Consider the following 12,902-nt stretch of genomic DNA (forward strand, 5'->3'; position numbering starts at 1 on the left):
AGAAGGATGCTAAGGATAGAGCTGCCAGGGAAGAGGAAAAGAGTAAGTCCTAAGAGAAGGTTTATGGATGTGGTGAGAGAGGACATGCAGGTGATGGGTGTAACAGAGCAAGATGCAGAGGACAGAAAGATATGGAAGAAGATGATCCGCTGTGGCAACCCCTAATGGGTGCAGCCAAAAGAAGAAGAAGTTAATTAACTGGTTCACTTAAAGGATAGCTATCTATCACTGGACCAATACTGGGCCACTAATGGCTTAGATGCTTGTCATACTTAACATCTGGCAATTATGACTTTCTTTAGACTTCTGATCAATTAATACAATGACATTCTGGATAACAAGTTGTCACTGACTGATATTGGGCTACAGACCGATTAAACAATTATCTCTTACTGTATTCATTTTGGACTAGTCATCGGTTATGGTGGTGACATTGTTGCTGGTTCCTGCGTACTGGACTAATACTGGGCTACTAGTGGGTTAGTTGTCTGATATTTTGGATGTCAGACTCTCATTGCACTGGAACCAAACTACTAAAGGATTAGGTGACCAACATAATTAATGGTTGTTTCTAATTAACACTCCTTGAACTAACAGTAGCCTATTGATGGATGAATTGTCTGACATTATAAATCTCTAGTAACCATTAGACTTATTCTGGGGTAATGATGCATTGTTCGGCATATATTTAGGACATATAAAAAATGGCAAATTGTTGGACTTTCAGTCTGATCATCGATTGATACTGTGCAAATGTTGGGCTGTTGAAAAGGTATGCTGATATTATGGATTAACAACTAATACTGCCCTGATCCTAGGCTTTGTTACATTTAAGGTTTCATCACCATGACACTTCAAGGCTGCTGTCAAGAACTTTGACTAATGCTACAAATGAATAAGTTAAACTTGGCTTAAAGTTTAGCTAATATACAGTTTGGACAATCAGTTCACTTTAAGAATACATAGCTGTCACCATACTAAAATATTAGTATTACAGTGGCATTGGGCTGATACTAGTTCAGTCCTTGTAGGGCCTTCCTACGTAAATGAAGGATAGCTATCAATGGAGGAAACTGGGCTGCTTGAAGAAAAATAATATCTAATAATAGAGATGGATTTCTGACAATGGGTTCTAATTACGACCCATCGGGATTAATAAAGTATCTATCTATCTATCTATCTATCTATCTATCTATCTATCTATCTATCTATCTATCTATCTATCTATCTATCTATCTATCTATCTATCTATCTATCTATCAGTTTCAAAAACCTATATTATTAGTTGACTCTGATCAAGTAACTTAATCTGCCTGTATATCAAAAGCAAAAAATAAATGTAACAAGTTACACAGTAAATCTATACTTATACAGTGCCATAGGATAGTGTTAATTAATAAATAGGATGGTGTTAATATTTTAAGATGCTGAGAAACTAAAGCCTAAGCCAACAGCACTTAGGGCAGGCAGGAACCAACTTACAAAGCAACATCAGTTCATCTTACAGGTACACACAGACACTTGGTCATACTAGAAAAGTTTGCAGCACTGAATTACTGTAAGTTGCTTGTGCTTGGGATGTGTGGAAAAAATACATTGAACCTACAGAAAACCTACATGAATACAGAAAACAAAACCTCCACTCAGGTAGCATTTAGGCTGTGATCTCTGGAGTTATAAAGCATCATTTCAAGCCATTTAAATTTATAAATTATGTCTGCACACATTCTCCCTCCTTATATCTCCTTTGCGGTCTGGGAAGTACTTTTCTTTGTATCTACTGGTAAAACAACAATCCTTCATAAAATGTAGTGTGAAACAAATACCTAATTGGGTTACTACCGGAGATCTAAAGCATGGGTTAAACAACCCATATTGGAGTGCTAGTATGTAAGGGTGAGACACTTTCCTCAAATGAGAAATACTAATTCTTATCAGTATGTAGCCACCCTAGAAATTTTGACTGCACATACTGGGGCTTATTCACTCTTCCATTTGACATAGACTTGTCAAATTAATTATAAGGTTCTGGTTCTGGTTATGCTGACTTGAAATACATTTATATTTTCTTATTGTCTGTGATTTAAAATGTCTGACTCCAGGAGAATAGAATCCCAGCATGATGCTAATCAGCCTATAAGCAAAGAGAGTATTAATAGGAAAGAAAACAGCAAAGAAGCACAAACATCTCACTGCACAGAGATTATCCTTAAAGAGTAGTTAGCAAAGGCGACTGACACTATTTCCAGAGAAAAAAAAATGTTTGAGGTTTCCTTTTTTACCTGCATTTCTTACCCTTCATCCATACTTCAATATTATCCATGCACAATTTAAGAGTGGCCAGAAGTCATGTGGAACAGAATAAGGGAACTAAACAGTAATATACTGTGCTGCCCTCTGCAGGATATTCCTCTCAGTACTGCACCCTACTTAAGATGTACTCTGGTTTGTCCCAAGAGCATGAATAAACCGGGCCACTAAATATCCCAAATTTTGCTTTGTTTATACAGCTTCCAGGCGGCTTAACTGTCATTCAATGAGTTTAATTTAGCAATCAAAAGTTACATAACACATCACATACACATGTAGTACTTCAAGAAATTTGCCCTACCACAACAGTCCAACATGAAGCTATGAAAACTGTACAGCCTACAAAATTCAGATATCTTTGAGACAAGTTTAATTCAGCCATACATTTTCTAACCTGAGTGCCTCGGTTGAGGCACTCGGATACAGTGACTATTTTAGCAGCAGTGGGTGCAAAGCAGGACTACTGTAGGGCACACCCACACACACACTTGAGACAATTTAGAGATGCCACTTACCCTAACACAATTCCTTGTGACCTGAAAGAAAAACTCACACAAACATGCTAACTCTACACAGACAGTGACCAGGCTAGAATTTCAGCATGGGCCTCTGAGCCAGACATTGTAATGAAATGACTACGAATGCTCAGTGGTCAAACCAGCTTAAGTTTTTCCACAGCCAAAAGCTTGTGTAAAAGAACAATTTTATTTTAATTTTAATTTTATTTTGGCCTGTTTTGGTATGTTCTATGACTCTGCAAACAAAAGCTTTTGAGTTTGTTTCTGGACAAAAAATTGCCTCCATAGCAAAACATTCAAACAAAAAATATAGAAATTATAAAACACAAATGATTCATCAATTTAGAAAAAATTTGCCTTTTTAAGCACACTTAAATTTTTAATCAGGTATCTTCTAAACTAGAGCATCTCTTGGTTGTTAAAAGTCATCTGATTCTATCACTACAGTGTTCCTGTACCTGCTGAAAGGTTTTGTTTTTTTCAGACTGGTCCAACTGCTACAACTATACCTGTTTTGCAGATATCCCATTTCCATAATGGGATTGGAAACAATATAGATATTACAGATCCACTTAAAAAGATCTTATGACCTTTTATGTCATCTACTGCTTACTGAATCTCTGCTGACATTTTGATTTCCCAATCCTCAGACCCATGTGACATTTACAGATATACCACACTTACACAAATATGAGATAAGAGCTCCAGATATACCAAACATCCATAGTTTCTAATTAATTGGATCAATGTAGAAATATTAGACCCTTGGGCACTAGCTCCAGCCTAATGTATCTCTGCTGATATTCTGGAATGATCTGAAGACACACCTGAACCCACTGGATGCTAGTTCTCAATATGTGGAGAATCTGGAAAGACATGATTCCACTGGAGAACAATTCTGAGTCTGACAATCATTTGAAGTCATGACCAGCTTCATTTAAAACAGGTTTTGATCTATGGTGCCTCTCAAGACATACCTGGTCCCACTTTACAGAAGTTTCTGAGCTGTGGAACATCTGAACACATAATTGAAGCCATTGGAAACACTGATCTGTAGCACATCTGAAGTGAATGAATATGAAATCCTACAGGACACTAGTTCCTGACCTATGTGTTTTCTTTCTCAAATAACATTTCAGAATTGTCTGACTTCAACAGATATTAAACCATTAGACCATTAAACCATTAAACACATTACAGCTCCTGTGCAGTTGAATTTTGCAAGTATCCCAGATACTCTTGGCATGCAAGATAAATAAGATTCCCTTGACACTGAGGGCCTCTGAAAATAACCCTGGCTTTAAAAGGCTGCAAGTTGTCAAGCATGGAGACTGAAGACCAATGTTAGTTCTTGAGGTTACCCCCAAAATCGATCTGTTACCAACAAACTTTTAAGAAACAATTTATTTCACTGTCATGTAAGAAAAAAGGTTCAGAAACTATTATGGCTCACTGGTACTAAAAACAGTAAGTACTCATCAGCTACTTGGTGAAAGCTTCTTGTGTTTTTCTGAATCTGTTCCTAAGCTTGACAAAGGACCTAATCACAAAGAGCTTATAGCAGAGGAGGAGGAAGGTTTTAGATTTTCTAAACTACATAAAAATATGACAAGTGTAAAATGTGAACCAACTTACTTTACAGGTGTTGACAAAAGTAAGTGGATAGGTCACCTTCAAGAAAATCAAGCACAGTGTAAAACATAAAATACAGTTTGGAATCAGACAAGAACAGGGCTGCCTGAAGCACAGCTCCTGGAAAAGTCAAAATAGCATCTCTCAGAGTGATCAATAAAAGCAGGTATTGCATTTATTACATTAAAGAAAGAATTGATTAGTACACGTGCCTACAGGCAAATCTAGTGTGTTAGCTGACCTCCATTTTTACTAGAACAGTTACACACACATGCGCAACTACATACTGTAAATATACATATAAAATTGTACATTGCAACAAATATGTTATCATTTGTTTGTAAATATGTATTGTGATAGGTTTCTCATATGGCAACTTTTTCCAGGACCAAAAGGGGCATCAAGATGGCATGGGAGTGGGGAAGAACGAATAGGGGAACACCTAGTAAATTAAGAGTCACTTTAAATGATCCTGTGGGCAGACAAAGTCTGCAGGGAACAATAAGCCTTGTAATTACTGAGTATGCTTCAGAAGAAGAGTTCCTGAGAAACTGGCAAAAAGCCATGTGGATTCCTTGAAGCTGATAGGTAGCAGCAAATGACTCCCACCGCATATTTAGTATTCCACTGCTTACTACAGAAGACAGAGAGACAAAATGTCAGATGAGTGCCTGTTTCAATGGAAGAAAGGGTGTCAGGAGCTACCACAGGACACTATTTCTTGCTAGCCCTGGAATTTTAAAACAACCTCCCTGACTCAAAAAGAAATACATGGTTTGGTTTAAATGATCGCCTTTGCTAGTTGTTGAGAGGTGTGTAGGTGTAGTGACATCAGGGGCCAGCAGAGTGCACTGTAGCTTAGCAGTCTTGGGATTACAACCACCATAATAATTTTAGGCACAACCAACAAAGTGCCTGGACCAAATAACCACCAGTGTCAGTTATTAAATGAATCAAGAGTCGGGTGGTAATCAGCACTGAGTTTCAAGTAATAGTGAGGTAGTATAGAACTGTGGAAAGAGACCAGGAAAACAGAAGGAGTGTGAATGTATTGCGTTTAGAGGTGGGCAAGTCACACCTTCAAGTTGGAAACAAATGCTGTGAATGGAGTCCCAGTCTAAGACCCACTGAACCATGTTCTGAAGGAATAACCATGGATGCACTGATGCTGTCATATATTAGGAGCTGGTAAAAGCCTAACCCGATGTGGTCCACATGGTTTCTAAATTTTGTGTTATTACCTACTCCTCCCAGATTCTGCTCAAAAAAACAGGACAGCCAGACAGTGATTAGAAGTGAATGTTTAAAGATGGCTTACAATGAGCTGTTACCACTGTGTGTTTTTTCTTCTTGTCTATGTGGATACAAAGATGAAGACACATTTCGTGTTTTCTAGTGTAAACAAGACTAAATAAAAAATTGAAGCAACCTATTTTCAACCAGTATTATTTCACTATTACATCAATAATTCCAATATATAATTTTATATATATATATATATATATATACAGTATATATATATACACCTCAGTATAGGATTGAGACCATATGCTTTTATATACAATGATATACTGTAATGGCAGTTAAAGGCATGCATTTTTAATTTCTATTCAAATATTTATTCTCCCATTGACCATTTTATTATTACTTCCACATGGAGATGAGTCTGTCAAGAGCCTTGGAGTAGGAGAGAAATAGTCAGAGCATACCTTTTTAAATCAGCATGGGTAAACAGCAACCTTCAAGGAGATGGCTGTGAATTTGTTGTTGGTGGACCAGAAATTAACATTCTAAAAGCACAAAAAGTATGGCCCCAGACACCTGGAAGGAGGCAAGTCACAGGTGGCACGCCAGGGAACCTGCTACTAAGATATGGTAATTGGTAACTCACAAAATACCTTGAGAGCTGACTCTTTTAAAAGCTTCTCTGTGCACACAGGTGCAGGTCACCAGGTACTTCCAGAAGATGCTCTCATTTGTTGGCGAATACAGTTTTGATTTCAAAGCTTGGCCACAACAAAACTTCCAGATTAATAAGGCCAACCCAACTAACTGTAAGTCCAGAGATAAGTTTGGTGACGGTGTCAAAGAACAGATACAAAAGATATAAAACTGAAGAGTGGGAAAGTGGGGATGGCACCCCATTTATCACTCAGGGGTAAAGAACTCTGAAGGAAACAGCTGGTTATGTTTTGTCACTTCCTTTATTGTGATCTCTCTGTGTTCAGTCCTCCCCCTTCCTGCATGTTTTAGTTGGTATTAATTATTCATTGATATTTATGTAGGGTTTTTAAATATAAGGTTTACACCAGACCTTGCATGTAACATGTGCTCCATGGCTGACAAAATCTAAGTAGCTCAATGAGTCTGAGAGATCAGAGCATCAATCATGGGTCACTTACCACAGGGTCCTTTGTGCTTGATTTTTATTTCTTTCTGGAACACACAGCTCATTGCTTCCATCTCACATTTGTTGCCATACGTCTGGTCATCATCACCACAGATGGTGTCAGGTGGCTGGGTACACACATCGGGGCACTCACACACAGCTTCGTTATTCTTCACCACACAGACGGAGCCAAACTCACATGTCTTTTTGTGGCATGGGCTTGGAACATCAAGGTCTGCTTAAAAGAGGAAAGAATATGTTAGTCAGGAGACATTTCAGAGACAAGCGCGGCGGCATGTAAAGTTAGCTGAGCGTGCAAAGGAAGCCTGTTCCGTTCAGGGGCGTGCCTCTTGGCATTTTCTTATAATCAGTTAATTAGATGGGAAGGCAATCAATGAATTCATCGGAGTGTTGAAAATGACACTGAAAATTACTCGGGTCATTATGGAGTCGCTGTGGCTCTTTGACAGGAGAAATTCATGCTTCTCCCATACTGCATGAAGAAACTATTCCTTGCGCCTGTGCCTTTTTGGTATAGGGTTGGGTGGGGGGAATGGCAGAACTTGCAGGCGCATTACATAACATGCAAGTGGAAACTGTTTGAACTCCTCTGCTGTTGAAAAGCAGTGCAGACTATTTTCAGTTTAATTGATTTGTTTTTTTTCTGCACGCGCCTTCTTTATAAAGCTCTTCGCTGTTCAAAGTACAAGCTGGCTCAACGGCTGCGTTCAAAAGACGTAGGAGGGGAAACAACAACTGAAGAAAAAAAAAAGAAAGAAAACAGTCACTTAATTTGAAATCTAGACATAATAAAAAAGACAAAATTGAACATCTAATCAAATTTAATTAAGTGGAACAAAATGAGATCTCAGAGAGATAAATCCCACTTTTCAGCCATCTGTTACTGGTAGTCAAAAATTGCAGCTTGGAAGTTGTAATGCCGGGCTGTCAAAATCTTTTCAGGTGAATAAGGAAAAAGAAATAAATCTTGAACTTCTTTAGTGAGCTTCCAGGGAAACCTACATCTTTTTTCCCTTAACTTTTTTGGAATGGTGCAGCATCAGCCTTCCCCAGATGGAAAGAACTGTCAATTTCTTTCAGATAGTGGATTTACTTTAAAGACTCCTAGCTTGTCAGTTAGTTTAGGGAGGGTCATCTCTTCAAAGAATTGTTATGATTACCTTTCTTTAGAAGACAGTTCCATCACAAAGCATTATGTGGAGATGCCAAAAGAACTTTACTATATGAAATAGGAAATTGTGCATAACAGTATGCTATTGGTGAGTGGCAAACAACTACTTTCACCCAACTTCTCATCTATGGAAATTAAAATTATTTCTTTGAGTTTGATGTTGCATCACCCATTTGTGTCAAGTCCATTAAGATTATTAGGGGTGCAGTTTGAATTTGTTAAACCAATCCCTCAGCTACACTATGTCCCTAACAATGTAACTTCCACTTTTTCAATATTAATATATGTGATGTTTGTTTTACTAAGTACTATTAATTTATGTACTTTCTTACACTCCACATATTTCACATTAGTACAGACGAGGATAGCATTGCATGTTACATAATTTCCATAAATGTTTTCCTCCCATATCTAACAGTAAACATTATGGATGCTACGTATACAGTACCACTGCTGCCACCAAGTGTGACAAAGTTCAGATATCTCTATTATGGAGCACACATCTAAAATTTGTACAGATTAATGTAACAAGATCTTTAACATCAGGCATCATTGGAATCAGACAACCTACTGCTAACATCAGGTCTGACAAATTTCTGGTATTTCTTTCCTAATACAAATAGTGAGCAAAATATATACTAATAACATTGTATGAAAATATTCCAATAACCCACCTCTGGCAAACACAATTACACCACCTAAAAGAAAGTTTGATGAAGCTCTTGTATCCCATCTCTCAAAACAAACATTACAGGCATAATCCATAGCATTGTTAGATAATATGAAATGTAACAAAGTCCAAATATCCAATTATATGCATCAATCAGTATCAAGTGTTACAAAATTCATGCATTCTATGCATGGCAGTTTCTATACTAATATGTATAATTAAAGCTTAATGTTTTGGACAGCCAACTTCAGATATTTGATTTCAAACAAAATTGGCTACAGTTATAAAAGTACATAAAAGTTCCAATATGTCAAGTAGAACATAATGACACCTCCTAACACCAACTTTAAAGAAGCTCAAATATAACATCACTGACACCAGAAATTATGATCATTAGACATACGACTGCTCATATCAATAGTGATGTTTAAATATACGGCCTCTATTAAGACAGACATCCCTTATGCATTCCTTTACCAACACTAAATATCACAAGCATTGTACATAGTGCTTCACAGTAGGTGCACTCCATCTCTAAGCAGGACAGCTAGCCAGCTTCTAACAATTGACTTGAATAGCTCCATTTACTGCATACTGTTGTCAATACCAAACATTCTGAGTACCACTTGTGTTAATAAGTTTTAGAAATACCATTATGTTAACAAAATCAGACAGTCAGCTCATAAAGCAAACTGAGTTTACTTACAGTATCTCTGAGATTACACTCCCTTATTCCTGAGGATGAATTCATGGTCTCACTTGATATTGTGTCACTGTACACTATGATTCCAATTCATCTGGCCACAGAAACTCTACAAACAAAGCTAAATAACGACCCCACCATAACGACACAAACAAAAACTGGCCACGAACAATATAATGCATCTAGTTTCACGTTGCTGCCAGAAAACTCACATTTCATTTTAATGGGAAATATTACAGACAAAAAGAAGGCATGCCAAAGGGACCGCCAATATCAGGACTCTTAAAGGAACTGGTAATGCCACAATTTGAAAGCATGGCTCTGACTTAGTATAAACCAAAGCTTTGGATATGCTACACTGACGACACATTTGTCACATTACAAATGACCAGCTGAAGGATTTTCATAACCACATCAACGTCATAGTTTCTACAATCCAGTTTACTATGGAAAAAGAAATAAACAGATGCATCAATTTCCTGGACATATCCATTGAAAGAGGTAATGCCACTCTTATTACAGGTGTTAATCATAAGTAATGTTATGCAGACAAAATGTTACACTTTGCTAGCAAACATTCATCATCACATAAACGGAGCTGTGTTAAGACTCTGTTCAGAAGGGTTCATACCCATTGTAATGCCAAGGAGACTAAAAACAATGAAAGGCGCTATCTTTATCAACTGCTCATGTCAAACGGCTACACAAAGACATTCATCAGACAATGCTTACATACAGTAGGAGACGCCAGACACCCCAGCAAACAAATGACATATGAAAGTGTGTGCCAGGTGGGATGGGGGGGAGGAGGCGCAGGTTGGAGTCAATTATTTGCTGGCGTCTCTGGATCACCTCATCAATTACCGCCTCCACATCGCCTCCCCTCCTTATTTGCTATACATTGCCTTGGATTCCTATAAGTCTAATCATTTTCCTCTTATTATGATTCCTGATAGGAGTTGAAAGATTAGGAATAAAAACTATTTGAAGATACATGATTAATTTTCTCCCTTTGTGGATTTTCAGCTACAAATATGCAAATATATATAAAACTTCAAGCAACAAGATAGAGTACTGAAACAGGCAGGCGAGAAAATGTTTACTTTTATTCATATGGAGATTAATTTAGGATTTTTAATTGTGTCCAAAATATAAGCAGAGTAAAATGAGTGTTGGCAAAGTAATACAACCTGGTTCATAAGTAGTTCATCTTTCTAGAAGTCTTAAACATTCAAAATGCTTAGACTACCCATGTGGCTCTGTCATGGTGGCCTCTGGTCCAGCATTTGTCTCTTGAACCAACACGGACTCTTGTTTAATGATGGATTGGTACAAAGTCCCTGCTCTGCCACACAATCATGCGCCTCAAGTCTCCATTGCCCAATCACACTCCTTCCTGGTTTTCTGCACTCTGCAAATCCATGCAAGGAGTGGGCAGATCCCCCTCGGAGTCTCCAGTGCCTTTAAATTAATATATGCATTCAAACAGAGGGTTTCCCCCTTGGTGAACTGAGCTAGATGTAATTCATATATTTCATTGAAAAGCGGCTTGGGGGATGGGAAGGGGGTGTTTGGAAGTTGTGGTTGCACTAATAAATGACTGAGAGGGGTGTTTCAAAACTACCAATTTCCTTCTGTTACTGAAATTAATGAAATGCTGGTATCATACTCATTGAATAATTGGGTTTTTACCACACAACCCTACTGTGAATTGATGGAAGGAGAGAGAGAAAAAGATAGACAGCATGGCCTCTCTATGTTTGTGATAAGAGACACAGAATGGCGTATTAGCCCTGTACTTAAGCCAGACCAGTGGTCCTCGACACACCTTTTGGATCAGTGGGGGTGTATTGTATTTTCTTAATGATTCAGCTTTTCAGTCCAGACTAAGGAAAAAGTTAGCCTCTGTTGCATCGCTGGCCTAAACTAACCTGCTTTTCTTTACATCTCAGCTACCTGTACTCTCCCAGGCTAGACATGGCCAGAAAAAATCTGCTTGTCTTTTATCTTCCACAAAACTCAGTTTATCTGCGTATTGAGTCTTAAATGAGCCCACATAAGAAATGGCTTATGTGGCTTCTCCTTAAACATTATTTTTTTAATTTAAAATAACAAGCATCACTGAAACTTATTCAATAAGTACGATCTATACTTAATTATCACCATATATGCTAGATGTTACCAATTTTTACTAACCACTACATTAGCACATCTCTGTTTAATAATCAAACAATTACCTTACTATAGCAGCTGTGATTAGAAATCCAACGTTTAAAAGCAGCAAACATTAAGAGAAAAAAGACACCACTATGATATGTACTTACATGCCACTTCTGCCTGTAAATCTGTAAATTTGTTGCACAAGTCTTGTCTATTACTTTTCACAGTAACTGCTAGTTTTGATATTGCATTGTGATCCTGTAAGCTCTGTAAGGTACCTTATGATGGAGCCATCCTGTCACACACACATGCCTGGGAGATAACTTCAGGGCTTGTCGACTTGCAATTCCAACCCATATCGCAGGTTGGCGCTACATCCTAACATCTCTCTTCTTCTTTCCCCTGCAGATCCAGAGAATCATGGGCCAGTGATGAATGATGTCACTTCTGGGTTTGGGGCTCCTGAACCCACCCCTTCTGCCTTATGGACTTCATAACTAGCATCACCGCAATCTCTCCCAAGTCTGGTTAGAGACACTGGTCTCTATAGACTTTTCTTTTTTTTTGCAACATTACACAATTTTTTGTGTACAACAAAATATGGGGAGCACCACTCCGTGCCCTAAACCTTCACCTTTGGTTTTTATTTCCATTGCATACCATCCTCTTTAATAAAATTCCTTTGTGCGTCCAGTTGTCCGTGTGTGTGTGTCTTCTGGTGAAGTGCGCATGCGCGGGGCTTCTGGTGAAGTGCGCATGCGCGGGGCACGGTGCGATGCGCGATATTACTGTCAGAGAAAGTTAGAGGCGTTTTACGGAAATACAAACCAGTATTACTGCGAGAGGAAATTAAAGGTACACAATAAAGTGACGCATATTACAGCCACATACAAGCCAGTATTACTGTCAGAGGAGATTAAAGGCATATTACCGACGCGCACACCTGTATTACCGCCAGAGAAAATTAAAGGTATATTACAGACGTACAAGCCAGCGGACGTACAAGACAGTATTACTGTCACAGAAAATTAAAGACACACAATACACGGCAGCAGCCCACGAAGAACGGTCAGCTCAGCAAGTAAACATCAACAAAAGAAAGGCTGAAAGAAAGAAAAATACGACCAACAAAAAGAATGAGGTCAAAGTCCCTTGCCATTTAATATAGACTGTTCTACTAAAGTTTATGCACTACTGTTCTAGCGCCCGTTATTGTAACAGGCTAAATGACAAGTATAAAATACAAATAGACTAACTGTTGGGATTGCTAAGGGTAAACAAATAAATGTGGGAAAGCAATGTTTTCAAATGTAACCAGCAAGAAAGAC

The 12,902-nt window shown here is 38.1% G+C and overlaps 1 protein-coding gene across 9 annotated transcripts in view; it reads right to left on the reverse strand.

Annotated features, from left to right (window-relative positions):
• The window catches only part of agrn (agrin), a 553,557-nt gene that overhangs the window by 117,334 nt on the left and 423,321 nt on the right, over positions 1–12,902 (reverse strand). For all 9 annotated transcript variants that reach the window (XM_028807851.2, XM_051931028.1, XM_051931030.1 and 6 more), the window contains one exon: positions 6,863–7,084. In XM_028807851.2, the coding sequence (XP_028663684.2) occupies positions 6,863–7,084 (222 nt within the window). The remainder of the gene's footprint in view (positions 1–6,862; positions 7,085–12,902) is intronic.

The sequence above is a fragment of the Erpetoichthys calabaricus genome, chromosome 8 (genome assembly GCF_900747795.2).
Source record: "Erpetoichthys calabaricus chromosome 8, fErpCal1.3, whole genome shotgun sequence".
In the NCBI taxonomy this organism is placed as follows: domain Eukaryota; kingdom Metazoa; phylum Chordata; class Cladistia; order Polypteriformes; family Polypteridae; genus Erpetoichthys; species Erpetoichthys calabaricus.